Source organism: Jaculus jaculus, chromosome 5 (assembly GCF_020740685.1).
Source record: "Jaculus jaculus isolate mJacJac1 chromosome 5, mJacJac1.mat.Y.cur, whole genome shotgun sequence".
NCBI lineage: Eukaryota > Metazoa > Chordata > Mammalia > Rodentia > Dipodidae > Jaculus > Jaculus jaculus.
The window spans coordinates 108,898,612-108,919,514 of record NC_059106.1 but is presented as its reverse complement, the minus strand read 5'-3'; the positions used below and the strand labels follow the sequence as shown (position 1 = coordinate 108,919,514).

At 38.1% G+C, this 20,903-nt stretch overlaps 1 protein-coding gene across 6 annotated transcripts in view; it reads right to left on the bottom strand.

The window, feature by feature from the left end:
• Itsn2 (intersectin 2) overlaps nt 1-20,903 on the bottom strand; it is a 210,627-nt gene that overhangs the window by 71,440 nt on the left and 118,284 nt on the right. For 5 of the 6 annotated variants that reach the window (XM_045151310.1, XM_045151315.1, XM_045151316.1 and 2 more), the window contains exons 16-20: nt 16,236-16,375; nt 15,064-15,144; nt 4,653-4,789; nt 2,042-2,196; nt 778-878 (exon numbers count right to left, since the gene is read on the bottom strand). In XM_045151310.1, the coding sequence (XP_045007245.1) occupies nt 778-878; nt 2,042-2,196; nt 4,653-4,789; nt 15,064-15,144; nt 16,236-16,375 (614 nt within the window). The remainder of the gene's footprint in view (nt 1-777; nt 879-2,041; nt 2,197-4,652; nt 4,790-15,063; nt 15,145-16,235; nt 16,376-20,903) is intronic. The other variant, XM_045151313.1, reaches the window with a different exon arrangement.

Genomic DNA, 20,903 nt, shown 5'->3' with positions numbered 1-20,903 from the left:
CAGCACCCAGGAGGCAGAGGTAGGAGGATCACTATGAATTCAAGGCCCTCTGAGATTAGATTACAGAGTTAATTCCAGGTCATCCTGGGCTAGAGTAAGATCCTACCTCAAAAAACCAAATCAAAAAAAAAATTTTTTTAACTGTATTTATTTGAGAGAGAGAGAGAGAAAGGCAGATAGAGAATGGGCATGCCAGAGCCTCTAGCTATTGCAAATGAATGCCAGACACCTGAGTCCTTAGGTTTTGCAGGCAAATACCTTAACTGCTAATATCTTTTAAATAGTTATTTTTATTTGAGAGAGAGGCAGAGAGAGAGAGAGGGAGGGAGGGAGGGAGGGAGAAAGACAGAGACAGAATGGGTATGCCAGTGCCTCTAGTCATTGCAAATGAACTCCATATGCATGTACTACCTTCTGCATCTGGCTTATATGGGTCCTGGGGAATTGAACCTGGGTCCTTTGGCTTTGCAGGCAAGCACCTTAACTGCTAAGCCATCTCTCCAGCCCCTAAAGAATATTTTCAAAGGACCAGGCCACATGCCAGCTCTCAGGAGGCAGAGGTAGGAGGGTTACTATGAGTATGAGGCCACTCTGAGACTATATACAGTGAATTCCAGGTCAGCCTGAGCTAGAGTGAGACCCTATTTTGGAAAAAAAATAGTACCATGTAAAATTATACTTGATATTATTATAGTAAGTAACAGAATACAATCTTCAGCTTTCAATTCAGAATACAATATTCAGCTTGTTCATGAGAAGAAAGGCTTCATTTCTTACCTGAATTATGTCCCCTGAATTAAAACTCATCTCATCATGGCTCCTTGCTTCAAAGGGGTATAATGCTCTGTAATTCATCAAATGAGTACCCAGTGTTTCACCTACAGAGAAGACAAATGTCATAATCTACACATATACCCTAGGTATGACTCAATAAAAAGCTCTTAAGCCTAAAGGGGAAAAATTTAGAGTTGTTAGGATTTAAATACCATGACTAAAAGCAATGGATGTTCATCTTAAGCAGGAGTCATAAGATTAAAAAAAAAATTATTTGAAAAAGAGAGAGGGGAGGGCATGGGAGGAAGAGATAGAAAGAATGGATATGCCAGGGCCTTCAGCTACTGCAAACAAACTCCAGACACATGTGTAACTTGTGCATCTGGCTTACATGGGTCCTGGGGAATCAAACCGGGATCATTTGACTTCGCAGGCAAACGCCTTAACCACTAAGCCATCCCTTTAGCCCCAGGAGTCATCTTAGACAGAGAGAACACTTGCAGGATGAGGCGTACACATGGATCTAAAGGAAGTTATGGGAATGCACCAGATAAAGCTGTGTGAAATGCAAGGAGACTAAGCAAGGAGAGACATGATTGGAGCTGTGCAGGTGAGACTATAACACAGAAAAAGAGCACAAAATTGAGGTCACGGAGGAGATTGCAAGCAAATAGGACTGGATGAAGAAAGATAGATCCATTACAGATTTATCAGTATAAGGAAAAAATAAAAATAAAATAAAGGAAAAATAACAGAAGAGACCACAAAATAGATTTGATTAAAAATACTTTGTTTATTTATTTATTTGAGAGAGAAAGAAATGGAAAGAGAAGGAGAGAGAAAGAGTATAGGGACACCAGGGCCTCTTGCCACTGCAAGTGAACTCCACACACTGGGTACTGGAAATGAAACCTAGACCAGTTAGGCTTTGCAAACAAATGCCTTTAACCACAGAGTCATCTCCCCAGCCTCCCAGATTTAATTTAAAAGTTTTTTTTTTTAAAAAAAACTCTTTAAGATTAGCATCTTTCTGTCTCTCATCAGGTCTCTGTTTTTTGTTTTTGTATTTTTTTTTTTTGGTTTTTCGAGGTAGGGTCTCACTCTGGTCCAGGCTGACCTGTAATTAACTCTGTAGTCTCAGGGTGGCCTTGAACTCATGGCGATCCTCCTACCTCTGCCTCCCGAGTGCTAGGATTAAAGGCATGCGCCACCACGCCCGGCTAGGTCTCTGTTTTTGCCACTTTGCCTCATAAAATGTCAAATATACCTTTGTCCTTATCCTTATTTTGTTTTTCTTCAACTTTTTGTTCCATGTCTTGAATTTTTTCTTGTGATTTTTCTTCTTGAAGTCGTTTTTGTTTTTCTTCTTCCTCTTTCTTAATATTTTCTCTCCACAAGTTTTCTTTTCCTTGTTTTGCTTTCCTTTAAATAAGAAAGAGTTTGTATAATGTCCTATGATATATGCTAAAACCAAACAAGAAAATAAACAAAACAACAATAACAAAAAGTTTAATAGAAGACATGGCTCCTGTTAGGTGGAGCCATAGCAAACTCTTTATTCCAAAACTGTTTTTAAACCTCATTATCCTGGTCATTACCACCATAGTAGCTTCCTTTAAACCCTTCCCAAATCCTACAACATGCCTTCTTCAGAGACTACATAACTGAACTCTGGGGTCTCCCTTGAGGTAAATGTGAGTTGTTTTTTGTTTTGTTTTTTCATCCCTTACTTATTTGCCACTAATAGTTCTTTTCCAGTTCCACTATAGCTTTATTTTTTAAAATATATTTTACTTATTTGAGAGAGAGAAAGAGGGGGAGAGGGAGAGAGAGAGAGAGAGAGAGAGAGGGAGAGAGAGAGAGAGGGAGAGAGAGGGAGAGAGGGAGAGGAGATAGACAGAGAGAGAGAATGGGCACGCCAGGGCCTCCAGCCACTGCAAACGAACTCCAGATGCTTGTGCCCCCTTGTGCATCTGGCTTTTGTAGGTACTGGAGAGTTGAACCAGGATCCTTTGGCTTTGCAGGCAAACGCCTTAACTGCTAAGCCATTTCTCCGACCCCAGCACCATAACTTTCTTTGATACTCTTCCAAACTTAGGATGACCAGGTAGCCTTCATTTGACTTCCCACAGCATTATAAACACCATGATAAGAGTCCTTACACATTTAGTAGGACAAAGAAAGGACCAGAACATTCATTAAATTCTAGTAAATCTTCTGAGGCAAGAGCTAGGTGGGTCACCAACTGGTCTAGCACCAGGTGATGCCTCAGTAGGAAGACCTAGGACAAAGAGGCCACATCTACAATGTGACTTGGAAGAAGAAATAGAACACACCTGGGCAAATGGCCAAGCAAAACAAGATCTAAATAACACCCAGCTTTGGACTGAAAAGCTCCTACATGTGCTTGTGTTCTTGTTGATTTCTTTCCTCTACCACAGCAAAGATAATGAGTGAAATAAAAATGAGTATTACTAACACGGTCTGCTGGCTTAAAAGAAAATGTGAGATGCAGACTTACCAAAAGCTGATTATGTCAAGAGAAAAATTCTGATAGTGACTGTATGATCACTGCACAGTCCCTTTGGGCATTATCAAGAGTTAAATGGCAAATGCAGACCTTTACTACTTCTACCTCTGTACTACTCTATCTCTGGTTAGGTGGCCACAGAAGTACAGGACTTGAAATAAATGTTATTAAAGCTCTTTGTTTAACAGTCTGAATCCACTCTGAGACTGACAAGAAATTCAGGAGCAGAGAGTAAATCCAGAGTTAATGTGCATCACAGCCAACAGTTACTGAATAAAACTGTGTAAACTGTGTTGGAAGTGGCTATTCGGGAGCTGCTATAGGGGCCTGCTAAGTGGAAATGTGTTTTTCTTTTCTCTCCAATAATTATTAGCTGTTTCAAAGATGTTACACAACTATTCTTTACTAAAACAAAAGAATATTGGCTTTCTAATATTTGTTAACTAATTATACTAATTTCTGGAAAACTTGGGAGAAACAAAGGAATGTACTAGAAAAAGGATTTAACTGAAAGAAAAAGTCATACAAAGTCACTAAAGGAAAGGCCTATTTATTACAGCTCTCTTACTTCTGTTATAAACAGAATCAATCAGTACTTTCAGTGGCATAAAGAAAGTGTATTAAGATGGCATTCAACACTGAGCCTTTTTTTGGTAAGAATTTGCATTTTATGATCTTTCAGGAAAAAGCAATAGACTGAGTAAAGAGACACAGAGCTAATGAGTGCTTATTATGCACAATGTGTAAGATACATTTGGCTCTCCTGCTACCTTATTTTATTTATTTGATACTTACAATGATCTATGAGGTATACAGAAGTTTCACCTTTTTCAGATGAAGAAACTGAGGTTCGGAAAAGTTAAATGGCTTCTAGTAAGCTTCCTATGCTCTGGTATGTAACCTCCCACCCATGCTCAGGGGAACACACACACACACACACACACACACGTGCAAAGAGAAGACATGAGAGTAGATTGAGAAGGAAGGGTTCAGTGGAAAAGGGGAGCAAAAAAAGGTAGTGGGAGGTGAGTATGCTCAAACTACACTGCATGTAAAAAACAAAAAAAGGTTAAGTGGCTAAACTAAGGTCACCTAAATATTAAACAGTAGACCAAGAATCCCAATCCAAGTATGACTTCAATGTCAGCATTGTTCACTAATAGGACACAAAACTGTATACTGACAACTCAATATATAAAAGGAGAATTGAAGTTATAAAATTTAGAATTTGGTTAGCATCTTCAAATAATTATTTTATTTCCCTTAAATTTTTATAAACTAAAGATATATGCAAGTCAGAATTCAAATAGCAGTATAGCATAATAAATTTATCAGTTATATTAACTACCTTACAGCTTCATCTTCCAGTTTCTTTTTCTGTATTTGCTCTAATTTTTTTCTTTCAATTTCCTTCAGCTTGTCACATTTGATCTTATGAAGCTGTTCGAGGGCTAGCTGCTGTGTATTATAGCTTTCTCTGAGTTCCTAAGGACAAAATGGAAATAAATCAATACTCAAATGATTTAAATATTTTAATCTTGTTTAATAATGTGGCATTTGCTTTAAAATACCTAATACTAAGGCAAGCATAATGAATGAAAAAGATTTAAAACATATGTTCTAGGTCATTAAAAACTCTTGAATACAGCCAAATATTTAAAGGACATACCTACTGAGACAAATGTATGATAAAATCACCTAGTTTTATATCATATCAATTATAAGGAACACAGAATCTTTAGCACACCATCTTTTTTTTTCTTTACAAAATTTTTTATTAACTTCCATGATTATAAAAAAAATCCCATGGTAATACCCTCCCTCCCCCACTTTTCCCTTTGAAACTCCATTCTCCATCATATCCCCTCCCCATCTCAATCAGTCTCTCTTTTATTTTGATGTCATAATCTTTTCCTCTTCTTATGATGGTCTTGTGTAGGTAGTGTCAGGCACTGTGAGGTCATGGATATCCAGGCCATTTTATGTCTGGGGGGAGCATATTGTAAGGAGTCCTACCCTTTCTTTGGCTCTTACATTCTTTCCACCACCTCTTCCACAATAGACCCTGAGCCTTGGAAGGTGTGATAGAGATATTGCAGTACTGAGCACTCCTGTCACTTCTTTCCAGCACCCTGATGCCTTCTGAGTCAAGAAATATATTACATTTTGATCATGTGTATCCCATATTATCCTCTCTTGTCCCCTTGAGGCCCACTGCACTCCATCTTCCTCTCGTTAGCACACCATCTTTAAAGTGTCATTTTCATTATAAAAAAATCATTAATACTACAGAGAACAGCTAGTTTGTAATGATATTTAAAGAAAAACGTGTTTATCCATTTAACCAAGTTACCAGTAACTTTGATAAGATCTTGAACTAAAACCCAGAAGCAGTCCTGTAATTTATCTTCAAAACAAAAACAAAAACGATAATGTTTACCTAAAACAATGCTTAAAATGAGTCAAAATAATGAAAAGCACTTCAAACATGAAATGAAGTAACAATTCTTTATGAAGCATCTAGTTTGTGCAAAGTGCTATAATCAAAGGGGATCCAATTAAAAGCTACCTACTTCCTCAGTCTATGTCATTGTCTTCAATGAGTTCACAATCTCAAAGTACAGAAATGTACCCACAGGTAGGATACAGATGATCTGTTTACACTTTTACTTCCCTCTTCTTTTAACAGTATTCTTCCTTCCTCTGGCCAGCTGGTCTGTTCTCTCACCAACCTATGTAGTTTTGACAGATCAAACTCAGTGTTCCTCCCATTTTCACCCAGGAGTGATTTATATCTAAACAGTAACGGAACTTCACCTCTCTGCTCAGTGACTGGTCATAAGGGCATAGATAAATCCAAACTGGGCCAGAATCTTTTTATGGGATCCAGATACAAACATCTGGAGAGAAAAAAAAAAAAAATCTTTCTTTGGACTTATTACATTGAGATAAAATAAACCTGAAGCCAAGTTACTACAAAATGAGAGCCAAGGTGATGGGAAGAGTCAACATAGAAAACAGGTAAGCAAAGATTGGGGACAGAAGTAGAGAAAGGAAAAGCAGGGGAACCCAATATTCAACTTCATTGCTCAATGCTGTAGAATAGCCCTCTCCAGCAACTATTCTGTCCTTTAACTCTTAGAATTCTTCCAAAAAACACTTGGTAACTTTGTTATTCTGAACTGGATTTCCTTCACTTGAAATCTACATAATCCTGAACAACAGAGAAGACATAGGAGACTGAAGGAAAAGAGAAAATGACAAAAAAGTAACAGGATAAAAAAGGAAGAAAAAAATGAAAAGAAAGAGAAAAAAAAAGCACTTTATGGCAAAGGTGGAGGCTACATAATATTTGAGTAAACTTTTGGTTAAAAACAAACAAACAAACAAACAAACACAAGGGCTGGAGAGACGGCTTAGTGGTTAAGTGCTTGCCTGTGAAGCCTAAGGACCCTGGTTCGAGGCTCGATTCTCCAGGACCCACGTTAGACAGTTGCACAAGGGGGCACATGCGTCTGGAGTTCATTTGTAGTGGCTGCAGGCCCTGGCATGCCCATTTTCTCTCTGTCTCTTTCTCTGTCTCTTGCTCTCAAATAAATAAATAAATAAATAAATAAAAATAAACAAACAAACAAAAACTCCACAAATATGTGGTTTGGTTCCATCAACCCATCCAATTTATATACAAAAAACCCCTTCAAACCAAAGCCAAGCCAAGCTATTTCTTTATAGAAACAAGGTATTTTATAGGTAAATTCTTTTAACTTGATTGAATAGGTACATTTGATCTACATATAGTGTGATTAACCTCAGGTTTTTAAGTAACATAGCTGCAACTTAGGCCAATACTACAAATGCTTCATTCACAGTGACGTTCACAGAGCTTTTAGTTTCTATAGCTTTATTAGTTGTTTCTTTCTCTAAATTCCATTGAAAAGCAAAAGAATAAGGTGATTATAATCTATGGAAAAACAGGGTGACTTAGCACTAAGGAGCATGGCTCTGAGTAAGACCACATAGGGGGCTGGAGAGATGGCTTAGTGGTTAGTTAAGGCACTTCCCTGCAAAGCCTAAGGACCCAGGTTCAACTCCCCAGTGCCCATGTAAGCCAGCTGCATGAGGTGGCGCATGTGTTTGGAGTTTGTTTGGAGTGGCTAGAGGCCCTGGCATGCCCATTCTCTCTCTCTGCTCTCTCTCATATAAATAAATAAATAAATAAAATATATTTTTTAAAAAAGACCACAAAGGTTTGAGTTAGGTTCTGTCAACAATTACCTGGATTATTTTAGGAAAGTTATTTTACAGTTTTCTTGTCTGTACCTGCCTTGCTGAGCTGCCGTATAAAAAAAGTTAATCCATGTAAAGTGTTTACAATATAGCACAGGGCACATAGTTAATTCTCAATAAATATTAACTACTAGTGGCTACAGCTATAAATAAGAAGAGTACTAAATTATATTGAGCATAAAGAGCAGTTAAATTATAGTCCAATCTTCATCTGTGCAAGGTCAACTTATCCTTTAAGATAGTGTTCCAAGTACACTTTAAATAGGCTCTTTGTTCCAGAGCTGGAGTAATGAGCTGCCCTGTGCTTCCAAGGTGCTCTGTTCCATCATTTTTCATAGTGTTTCCTGTTTATATGATTGACTGCTCCACCAATATTAATATTGCCTTTCATTAAGGTGTCTTCAGCCAACAGAGAGCTATAGTGTGTGTGGAGAGGCAAGACAGGGCCTCACTATGTAGCCTGGCTAGTCTGAATTCATGCTGGAAAGTTGCAGTTGTTCTCCTGCCTCTGCCTCCCAAGTGGTGAGATTACAGGCATGCACCACCATGCCTAACCAATATAGATGCTTAAGAAGTATTTGCTGGATATATGAAAATGCATAAACAACAGTCTATAAAGATAAAACTTTGGATTGGAGAGATGGCTTAGCAGTTAAGGTATTTACCTGCAAAACCAAAGGACCCAGGTTCAACTTCCCAGAACCCAACTAAGCCAGATGCACAAGGTGGCACATACATCTGGAATTCATTTACAGTGGCTGGAAGCCTTGGTACACCCATTCTCTTCCTTTATCTCTGTCTCCAATAAATAAATAAAAATAAAATATTAAAAAGAAGATTAAAATTGGGTGTAGTGGTGCATGCTTTAATCCCAACACTCGGGAGGCAGAGGTAGGAGGATAGCCATGAGTTCAAGGTGATCCTGAGACTACCTAGTGAATTCCAGGTCCCCCTGAGCTAGGGTGAGACCCTACCTTGAAAAACAAAACAAAACAACAAAAACAAAAAGATGCTTAAAATTTGAAGTGTACCACAGGCTTGCCACAAAACATTTCCTCTACCTGACTAACATGATCCTACAAATCTTTAGTCACATTCTTCTGGATGAAGTCATTGCTTCATGACATTCTAAGTACACCAATCAAAACTCCTGAACAGAGTTGTTCTTAAGAACAGTGTGGGGTTGGAGAGATGGCTCAGCAGTTAAAGGCGCTTGCTTGCAAAGCCTGATGGCTTGGGCACAAAGTGGTGCATATATCTGGAGTTCACTTGCAGTGGCAGGAGCCCCTTGTATACCCATTCTCTTTCTGCTTATGAATATAAATAAATAAATAACTTTTAAAAATAACAGTATGAAGTCTCAATGGAAAGGTGTAGGATAAACTATTTCCCCTTTGGATTATTCCCCCATGGTCTGTAAGAGAAAAAAAAAATCAACTACATAGTTCTAGCTACCCTGGAACTTGCTAAACAGACCAGGCTGGCCTCAAACTTGTGATTCTTCTGTCCTTGCATGTACAGTGTCTGGATTCCAGGTGTGTGCCACTGTATCTGATCTGGAGCAACAATCTTAAAAAAAATCAACTTGCTAAACCAGAATTCAAGCTATATTCCCATTTTCAGTAATTTCCAAGGAAGTTTTAAAAAAAAAGTATTTTTATTTATTATTTGCAAGAAGAAAGAGGGAGAGAGAATATGGGTGCACCAGGGACTCTAGCTGCTGCAAACTTTAGACTCGTGTACCACTTTGTACATCTGGTTTTACATGGGTACTGGGGAATCAAACCCAGGTCCTTAGGCTTTGCAAGCAAGTGCCTTAACGCCTGAGCCATCTCTCCAGCCCTCCAAGGAAGTTTTGTTTGAAGTCTTGAACCTCTGAAATGGGATTTCCTCCCATGTAGTCTCAGGAGAAAAAGTTCCAGTAAAAGCAGACTAATTCCTTAAGCTCTAAATTCTGCCAATTAGAATGTTGAACCAAATGTAAGACCTATTTATTTATGGATACTAGATACTATCAAGGCACTAAAGAAGCCAAGAGTCAGGAGAGAAGGAAAGTTCAGGGAGGTAAGAGATATGGGATAATGCAATGCTACTTCTCCTTCCAGGCATTTGTCCACTGCTAAGTCATGGCTGAGAGAATGAGAAGCTGAGGAGAAAGCAGTGGCTATACCGACAGGCAGAGCTTCCCGCTAGGTAAAACTGTAATAATTCTGCCTAAATAAACATTCTGGACTTCTGATTATGGAGCCCTGGGATTAAGGGGACACCAAGAAGTAAAGCAGTTATAAATGGGTCCATTCACCAGGAAGCTGTAACAATCCTAAATATACACACAACAGCCTCAAAATTTACAAGGAAAAAAGCTAACAAAACTAACAGCGACAAAAATAGATAATCAAAGTGAAAGATCTTTTGTAACTGATAGAGGGGCTAGAGAAATGGCTTAGCAGTTAAATGCACTTTTTTGTAAAGCTTAACAGCTTGGGTCTAATTCTCCAATATTCACATAAAGCCAGATACACAAAGTGGCGCATATGTCTGGAGTTTATTTACAGTGACAAGAGGCCCTAGTGTGCCTGTACTTTCTCTCTGCCTCTCTCTCAAATTAACACAGTATTTTTAAAGATTCTTTCATTTAAAAAAAAAAACTGAGCTGGGTGTGGTGGCCCATGCCTTTAATCCCAGTACTCGGGAAGCAGAAGTAGCAGGATTGCCGTGAATTCGAGGCCACCCTGAGACTCCCTAGTGAATTCCAGGTCAGCCTGGGCTAGAGTGAGACCCTACCTTGAAAAACCAAAAACTATAATAAAATAAAATAAAATAACTGAGCGAGGTGTGGTGATGCACACCTTTAATCCTAGCACCTGGGAGGCAGAGGTAGGAGGACTGAGCATTCAAGGCCACCCTGAGAAGATTACATAGTGAATTCCAGGTCATCCTGGACTAGAGTGAGACCTTACCTCAAAAAAAAAAAAAAAAAGCAAGCCAGATGTGTTGGTGCACATCTTTATACTCTCGGCACTCAGGAGGCAGTGGTAGAAGGATCACTGTGAGTTCAAAGCCACCTTGAGACTACACAGTGAATTCCAGGTCAGCCTGTACTAGAGCGAGACCTTACCTCAAAAAAATAAAAAAGAATACCTAATAGAAAAAGTAGACAAAATCAGAACATGCAATCACTTTGACTCTAGACTGATGAACTGTTCTCATTCTGAGGCCCAAATGAATGTTCAAAGTTGAAAAAAAAATTTTTTTAAAGCAGAAATTTAGGGATTCATGAACTTGAACTGGAACAAAATTAATTCATATTTTCACTAACTTCTATCTGAAATACAACACTTCGTTCAGGATCAAATATAAGTAATAAGTCTGACATGACTTAGCAGTTAAGGCACTTGCCTGCAAAGCCTAAAGACCCAGGTTCAATTTCCCAGTACCCACATAAAGCCAGATGAACAAGGTGGCATATGCACTTGGAGTTTGTTTGTAGTGGCTAGAGGCCTTGGCACACCCTTTCTCTGTCTATCTGCCTCTCTCCTAAAGTTAAATAAATAAAAAATAATTTAAAAATATATAAGCAAGGCTGGAGAGATGGCTTAGCAGTTAAGGCACGTGCCTGAGAAGCCTAAGGACCTATGTTTGACTCTCCAGGTCCCAGGTAAACCAGACGCACCAAGTGATGCAAGAATGCAAGGTCACACATGGGGTGCACACGTCTGGAGTTCTAATGCAGTGGCTGTAGTTCCTGGTGTGCCAATCTTCTCTCTCTCTTGCTCTCTTGCATTAAAAAAAGGCCAGTCTGTTGAGTTTGCCAAAATATATATATGCAATATATATACTGTGTACATGACACGTTTTACCAAAAGAAATTATAGAGGTTCTTATGTTTTACAGACAACTTGATATATATATATTTCTTGACCTTAAAATACCTGTTACTATATCTTATTTAACTCATAAACACAGAAATAATACAGAAATTTATATATATGTGTGTGTGTGTGTATGTATATATGAGACAAGCTTCTTTAAATTTTTCCACAGACCTTCAATTTATGCAATTAAATTATTTTGAGAAGTGATCTAGAGATCACCTAACTATTGAGGAGCCCATGACATAAATATGGTTAAGATGCCTTGCTTTAGAAATTAACAATTCTATTTCACACACCCCCAGCAGTTCTTTAGGCCCCAAATCCTGCTATTATACCCTATCCTACAGAAAAGAGGTTCTTTTCTCCTGAAATTAATACTGTGAAGGAAGAGAACACTTTCTTTTTTTTTTTTAATTTATTTATTTGAGAGCGACAGACACAGAGAGAAGGACAGATAGAGGGAGAGAGAGAGAATGGGCGCGCCAGGGCTTCCAGCCTCTGCAAACGAACTCCAGACGCGTGCGCCCCCTTGTGCATCTGGCTACGTGGGACCTGGGGAACCGAGCCTCGAACCGGGGTCCTTAGGCTTCACAGGCAAGCGCTTAACCGCTAAGCCATCTCTCCAGCCCAAGAGAACACTTTCTTAATCTTTATAAATTGGGAACTATTTTCCCTAATGTCCAGCACATGGCTGATTTTTTTTTTAATAAAAATATTTCCTGAGTTTTAATTACCTTACTTCATAAAATTCTTCCCATATTCATCCATTTTCCAACAAATTTAGTAATTTTAGCTTTATTTACTGCTGAGTAAAGTTCCAATATACATATATACCTTTTCAGTGTCCATTCATCTCCTTTTGTGTATCTAGGCTATTTATTTATTTATTTATTTTTTATTTTCACAATTTTTATTATCATTTTCCATAATTATAAAAAATATCCCATGGTAATACCTCCCCCCCCACACTTTCCCCTTTGAAATTCCATTCATCATCATATTACCTCCCCATCTCAATCATTGTACATACATATATACAATATCAACCTATTAAGTACCCTCCTCCCTTCCTTTCTCTTCCCTTTATATCTCCTTTTCAACTTATTGATTTAAATTTTTATCTACAGCCCAAAGGATTAATGTTCCTCAACCTCAAATTAGGTTTTTTTTTTCCTCAAGGTAGGGTTTCACTTTAGCTCAATTTTTCTACCAACAAATTTAATTGCATCCATCTTTTCCCCATATGTTACACTGGAATCATTCTTTTTGTTTGTTTTTGTAGGGTCTTGCTCTAGCCCAGGCTGACCTAGAAGTTACTAGGAAGTCTCAGGCTGGCCTCAAACTCACAGCGATCCTCCTACGTCAGGCCCCTATGTGCTGGAATCAAAGGTGTGTACCACCATGGCTGGCTCCTTTTTTATTTTTCTAACACAATCCTTTAATTTATGCTCTGGATTTTTTTCCCTTAATCTACTTTTCCATGAACTGTCTCTATCATTATTACCTTTTCTCATTTCATTTTATTTTTATATCATTTTTGATAATTTCTACATGCATATGATTTTGATAATCTTTTTCCTTCATTGCCCTCTTTTATCACTCACTCCCCACTAAATCCCTTCTTCCCAACTAGTCTCCTGCCAACTCCCATGCCTTTTTTTTTCTCTTTTTTGTGATCTACTGGGTTTAATTAGGGCTGCTTACATGCACCACCGTGGGGATGCAGTATTTACTGAGGCACAGGCAGCTTAACAGTGGCTACAGGCCTGAGGAGCATGACTTCCTAACTCCCAGCAACCATTGGCTGCCTACCAATAGCTCCTCTGGAAGTGGTACCACCACTCTTTATGCTGGATCTCTATCTCTTTCCACTTCTCTCTTCACTGTCTTCTTCAAGTTTTTCTTTAGCCCTCTCAAGAAATGTTTCTTTCCTTCAACTTAATGCTTTCTTTGTATTCTCTTCAGAATTGCTCATACTGACATTCATTCTTCATTTATCGCAATCCATCTTCTGCTCACCACTTCTTTGAAATGGCATTTTCAGAGTGAGATTTTCAGACAACATCAGTGGATATTTTTCCACATTATGTTAACGAATCACTCTGTATCATTTTACAATGATGACCACGGAAGGCCTTTTATTGTTCTAACAACAATCAAGTCTTCTAACAACTCTGACAGCACAGATTTCACATCTAAATTGCCACTCATGAAATTATCAACAAGCAGTGAAAAACCAGAAGGCAGGAAGCAGAAGACAGAAGGTCAAATAAGAGAAAGTAATCTGTTGCCCGATGGAGAATCAAATGCTAACTAAAATCATCAGATTTTTCTTAGTGAGTGCAGTCTACAAATCAGCAATGAACCTCATGTTACAGATGAAGAAACTTGGATTTCAGTTTGAGTGATCTGTAGCAAAAGTTTTAAGACCAGATAACCTGGTAAACCATATGGGAGCAATGTTGCTACCTTTCTAAACTGCTCTACCTTTGCTTAAGAACAACTGACATAAGCCAGGTGTGGTGGCGCACGCCTTTAGTCCCAGCACTCGGGAGGCAGAGGTAGGAGGATTACCGTGAGTTCAAGGCCACCCTGAGAATACAGAGTTAATTCCAGGTCATCCAGAGTTAGAGTGAGACCCTACCTTGAAAAAAACAAAAAACAAAACAAACAAAAAAAACCTGACATGTTACTATGAAGCTCCTATTGTTACTGTGGAATGTATATATAGCTGCTTATTGTCTAATTCCTCAGTGTTTAGTAGAATGTGTAGTCAAAATCTACCAGGAGGGCTGGAGAGATGGCTTGGCAGTAAAGACCCTGCCTGCAAAGCCTGCGGACCCAAGTTCAATTCCCCAGAGCCCACATAAGCCAAATGCACATGGTGGCGCAAGCATCTAGAATTTGTTTACAGTGGCTAGAGTCCTTGGTGTGCCCACTCTCTCTCTAATGAATAAAAATAAAAAATTTAAAAACCTACCAGGAAAAGCAAATGATTTATACAAGTAATCTTTATACAAAAGTGGGGGTTGAGTATCTTAAATAATGTGCATATTAAACATGGCAAAGCAAACGATTTACACATATGTATGCTTACCTGAAGTGCAAGCATGTCAACATACAAAGTCTGGTAGATCTAACAATGCCCTTGTATTATTGACTTTTAAATTTTTCCTTATGGTAGAATTAGGGTGCAGCTTGGTGCACACATGCCATGACCCTGCCCTAGAATTCAGAAGTATAAACCTAAGCAATGGCTTCAGTGATATGAATAAGTGACTTAATCTCACATTCTCTTAATTTTCCCTTGAACTGAGTAAGTAATCATCCCCATTAGTTCACTCACAGGGATGATATAAGGGAACCAACTGGGTTCCTCTTGAGAGAGGTTAATGTGTACAGCCTTCCTGATCTCTGACATTAGATTCAGACACTTAGACAGCAGAAAGATATTCAAGCAAGCAGAAAGAAGAAAGATCTTTACTGTGTATGTTATTCCAAGCAAAGATAATCAGATAAAAGCAAAGAATAGTCTAGTTAAAAAAAAAGAAAACAATAATGTAACTCAAAAAAGGAAGCTAGATATTAGAAAATAACCTTAAGTAAGAGGAAGAGGTTGTTGAGACAGCTTAGCAGAGACAAAAGGCACTGAAGAACAGAGTCATCCATATTCCCACACTGTAAGATAAGGCAGATAAAAAGCCAGTTAAACTATGCACAGATTTAAAAAATAATGTAAGGAAGGTAACTTGACTGGCTTGTTTGAGCATCAATGACAAATGATTATGTCTTTTTTATTTTTTTCCCTACAGGATATATATTTGTATGAAATACATTATTAGCACTATTCACGTAAATTTCCTGTCCTGTCCTTAAATGAAGCCACCTTGATGTCTTGTCTTTATCATGCTGCCTACTCCACAGGTTGTGCTAATGTCACTTTAAATTTAAAGTCAACAAGATAAAACCATATGAAGAAATAGTCTTCTTGTAGAGGCACTATGCAACACTTATGTTCTGAAAGTTTTATATACAATTAGCAGGAAGAACTGAGACTATTACCAAATTTATACTATTTGCAATTACTCTGGTTTTTAGTTTTTATTAACTTCATTCCTAGATATGGCTTCAGCATACAACTAATGGACATCTGTTCTGCTACTGTATACTATCAAATTCTGCTTTCAAATTCACTAATTATTGAGGTTTTTCATAAAGACTAATTATTTTGTAGCAAACACTCCCCCTCCTCCCAAAAAAGAATATAGTTTATTAAAAACAGCTCTACCACCACCACTACTTTAAATTTTCTATGTCTTCTTTTCATTCTTTCTTTCTTTATTTGGAGACAGAGTCTTAAACTTGCTAAGAAGCTGAGAATGGCTTTGAATTCTTTATCTTCCTGCTTCAGGCTCCTAAGTGCTGGGATTACAGGCATTAGACACCATGCCCAGCATGTTTCTATTTTATAATGTCACTTGAGATCATGTTGGCTAACATCAGTTCTGAAGTACTGACAAAGGCAGTATTTTTGAAATGTATCGATGTCAATAACAAAGCATAGTCATCAAAAACTGGAAACTGTAGGAAATAATAGTTCAATTACATGATACAATATTCATAATATTTTAGAAAACTCTAAAAATAACACTGCAATCTGAAATATTTGAAGTTATAAATTATGAAAATGAAATATGAAACAATAGAAACTTTAGTCATTTACTCTATTCAATCAAAATAAAGGAGTGAATATAATAGAAGATACATACCTTCAGTTGATTATTAAATGAATCCATTTCAGAGAGCTTAGATGCAGTTTCTTTTTCAAGAGCATCTAATTGCTCTTTAAGTCTTTGGCATAATTCTTCCTTTTCTAATGATTTTTTATAAAGCAAACTGATCCCTGAATCTGAAATATAAAAAATGTAAGTTGGTTAATATTTGGTGGCAGCTCGTTTCATTACCAGTATATCAATTCTTATCTAGCCCAACTGAGGTAACTAGAGAAATACAAAGGATGGACATACATGATGTGGATGACCAGAAGAGAAAAATTCAATGGTCATTTTTCTTCCCAGATCTTATCTTGTGAAAGTCCTCAAAAAAAAATTGGGATAAGTATACTCAAAGGATCAGGACTTACAAGTGAAACTCCATATTAGACAAGGTGTTTGACCAAGCACAGGGGACAAGATATTACCCACCTCATCAAGCGAGGTGGCACAAAGTTTGACCCACAATAAAGACTCAGTTGAGAGGATGCATTAAGTACTTCCTCATAATGTTCCCAGGGATAAAGGATTACACATAGCAAGGACTCCATAAATATTACTAACTGGATTACTTAATTTTATTTTAGGAGGTAAGAAAGGACTGAATTTTATAAGATTTTAAAAACATATTTACACATAGAGAAATTACTGTCTACATACAGATCCTAAAGTTTTATATCTTAAGATTTAGAAATCAAGGTATAGAATAACACATAAAGAGAAAAAAGTCAAGTGTTCCACCTCAAACCTCATTCCCCTTTTAGTAATTATGCTTACATACGTGCATAGCTCAACTTTCATTTCCACGGGATTTTAATAGGACCATACTGTTTACATTGCTCTGAAGCTGGTTTTGTTTTTTAAAATTAATCAATTACTTTTGGTGATACTGGAGATGGAAATGAGGGCATCATGCATGCTAAGTAAGCACTCTACCACTGAACCACAGTGACAGCCCAATTTGTTTTAAGTCTAACAATCAGGACATAGATGCAATTCATTCTTTTTTAAAAAATATTTTATTTTTATTTATTTGAGGGAGACACCTCCAGCCACAGCAAATTAACTCCAGACGCATGTGCCCCCTGGCTTACATGGGTCCTCAAGAATTGAACTGGGATCCTTTTGCTTTGCAGGCAAACACTTTAACTACTAAGCCATCTCTCCAGCCCCCAGTTCATTCTTTGTGCTTCATGGTGGCCTACATTACAACTCTTTCATATTTTATGTAACTACTATATTAATTAGCATCAAGTTGTTTTTAATTTTCTATCATTATATAGGAATGGTGCTGTAAATATCTGTATACACATTTGAATATACATGTTAAAATATGTTATAATGCTAGAAAGTAAAAGAATTGCTGGGCTGGAGAGATTCAGTGGTTAAGAAACTTACCAACAAAGCCTAAAGACCTGGATTTGATTCCACAGTACCCACATAAGCCCAGGTACACAAAGTGGCACATGCATCTGAGTTCATCTGCAGTGGCTAGAGGCTCTAATGTACCCATTCTCTCTGTCTCTCTCTCTGTGTCAAATAAATATTTTTTATATTTTTTAAATAAAATATTTTTCAAAAAAAATTGTTGTGTAAAAAGGTCAAACATTTGATTTAAAAAATGTTAATATTTGGTATGGAGAGATGGCATAGCAGTTAAGGCATTTCTCTGCAAAGCCAAAGAACCTTGGTCCAATTCCCTAGGACCCACGTTAGCCAGATGCACAAGGGGGCTCACGTGACTAGCGTCTGTTTACAGTGGCTGGAAGCCCTGGCACACCCATCTATTCTCTCTCTCTCCCCCTCTTTTCCCCTCTTTCTCTCTGTCAAATAAATAATTAAAAATAGCCGGGTGTGGTGGTACACACCTTTAATCTCAGCACTTGGGAGGCAGAGGTAGGAGGATTGCCATGAGTTCGAGGCCACCCTGAGACAACATAGTGAATTCCAGGTCAGCCTGAGAGCTAGAGTGAGACCCTACCTTGGAAAACTGGAAAAAATAAAAAATAAAAATAATTTTTAAAATGTTAACATTTAAGATAAACAACATGAAGCCACGATAGTGAAAGAACAGATGCAGTGAAGGAAATTTACATATCCATCATCTCATATAGTTGCTTTTCTTTTGGGGGTAAGGTCATCTAAAATCTCCTATAGCATGGAACTAAGGCAAGGGTTCAGAAGTTATAGGTACTTGTTTGCAAGTCTGCTGGCCCAAGTTCAACTCTCTCCAGTACCCACGTGGCACACGTTTATAATACTATTCTGTAATCCCAATATGCCTGTGGCAATGAAAAGTGGAGCCAGGAGAATTGGAAGCTTGCATATAGCAGCAGCAAATAACGGGTACCCAATCTCAAAAGAAGGTAGAAGGAAGACGGGGGAGATGGCTCAGCAGTTCCTTGCAGTTTGCTGGACTGGGTTTAATTCCCAGTACCCACATAAAGCCAGGTATATAAAGTGGGTGCATGTATCTGGAGCTTGTTTGTAGCAACAAGAGGGCTTGACACCTCATCTACAAACACAGACTCTCACTCTCTGTCATAAATAAAAATATTTTTTGCTGGGGGGGGGGGACACTGGAGAGATGGTTAAGGCACTTGCCTGCAAAGCATAAAAACCCAGGTTTGATCGTCCAGTACCCACGTAAAGCTAGATGCACAAAGTGGCACATGCATCTGGAGACTGTAGCAGTTAGAGGCCCTGGAATACCCATTCTCTCTCTGCTTGCAAACAAATAAATACATATGATATGTTTATGTATATTTCTTTTAAAGAAGAAGGAAAGGAAAAAGACATTAGCTAAGACTGTCTTCTGGTCTCCTCACATGCATGCACATACATATATGCACACACACTATACACATATATATATAATATAAATCATATATAATAAAAAAAATATATAATAAAAATCACAAAAATAGTAATAATAATAATAATAATAATAGTTATTATTATTATTATTATTACTTTGGTTTTTTGAGGTAGGGTCTCACTCTAGCCCAGGCTGACCTGGAATTCATTATGTAGTCTTAGGGTGGCCTTGAACTTAAGGCGATTCTCCTATCTCTGCCTCCAGAGTGCTGGGATTAAAGGCATGTGCCATTATGCCCAGCTACAAAAATTATTTTTAAAAAGTATCACAGCAGGGGTGGAGAGATGGCTTAGCAGTTAAGGCATTTGCCTGCAAAGTTAAAGGGCTCTTGTTTGATTTCCCAAGACCCACACAAGCCAGATGCACAAGGTAGTGCATGCATCTGGAGCTCATTTACAGTGCCTAAAGGCCCTGACACACTCATTCTCTCCCTCTTTCTCTAGCCCAGGCTGACCTAGAATTCACTATGTAGTCTCAGGCCTCCTACCTCTGCATCCAAAGTGCTGGAATTAAAGGTGTGTGCCACCACACCTGGCTAGTTCAACTTTTGTAGATTCCATATGCAAGTGAGATCACACAGATTTTATATTTCTGTGCCAAGCACAGTTCACTTAGCCTAATGTCCTCCAGGTTCAACCATGTTATCTGCATATAACAGGATTTCCTTTTTTTTTTTTTTCTTTCAAGGCAGGGTCCTGCTCTAGCCCACGCTGACCTGGAATTCACTATGTAGTCTCAGGGTGGCCTCAAATTCACAGTGATCCTCTTATGTCCCCCTGAGTACTGGGATTAAAGGTGTGTGCCACCATGCCCAGAAGGATTTCCTTGTTCTTCTTCTTTTTTTTTTTTTTTTGGTTTTTGGTTTTTGGTTTTTCGAGGTAGGGTCTCACTCTGGCTCAGGCTGACCTGGAATTCACTATGTAGTCTCAGGGTGGCCTCGAACTCACGGCGATCCTCCTACCTCTGCCTCCCGAGTGATTTCCTTTTTAAAGGCAGAAGAATATCACATTGTGTGTACATTCAAGTACATGTATAGGTATATACGTACATGTGTATGTACACATATATTCTTTACCCATGCTCCTACTGACAGATATCTGTTTCTTTAAAAAAAATTTCATATATTTGCAAGCAGACAGAAACAGAGAGAGAGAGAGAAAAAAATGAGTATGAATGTGCACACCAGGGCATTTAGCAGCTGCAAATGAACTCCAGATATATGTACCACTTTGTGTTTCTGGCTTTTTATAGGTACTGAGGAATCAAACTCAGGTCATTATGCTTTGCAAGCAAGTGCCTTAACCACTGAACCATCTCTCCAGTCCTGTCTTTTTAAAAAATTATTTCTTTAACTTGGTTATTGTGAATATACTACAATGAACATGGGAATGCACATCTCTTGACCCAGTGATTTTATTTTATTTACTTCAGATACATACCAAGGTTTGGGATTGCTGGATCATACAGTTCAGATTTTTTTGCATGTGGGAGTATTGTGGGTACTGATGTGTATATGAACATGCACATGAAGGACAGATGCTGACATCAGGTGTGTTCCTCAACAGCCTTTCTTTTTTCTTTGTTTTGTTGAGGCAGGGTCTCATTCTAGGCCAGGTTGACTTGAAACTCACTCTGTAGTCCCAGGCTACAGGCTGGCTTTGAACTTATGGCAATCCTCCCACCTCTGCCTCCCTAGCGCTGAGACTATAGGTATAAACCACCACACTCAGCTTCTTGTTAGTCATTTAAGTGTCTTGTTAGGTGAATGCTCTGTCCACTTTTAAAGT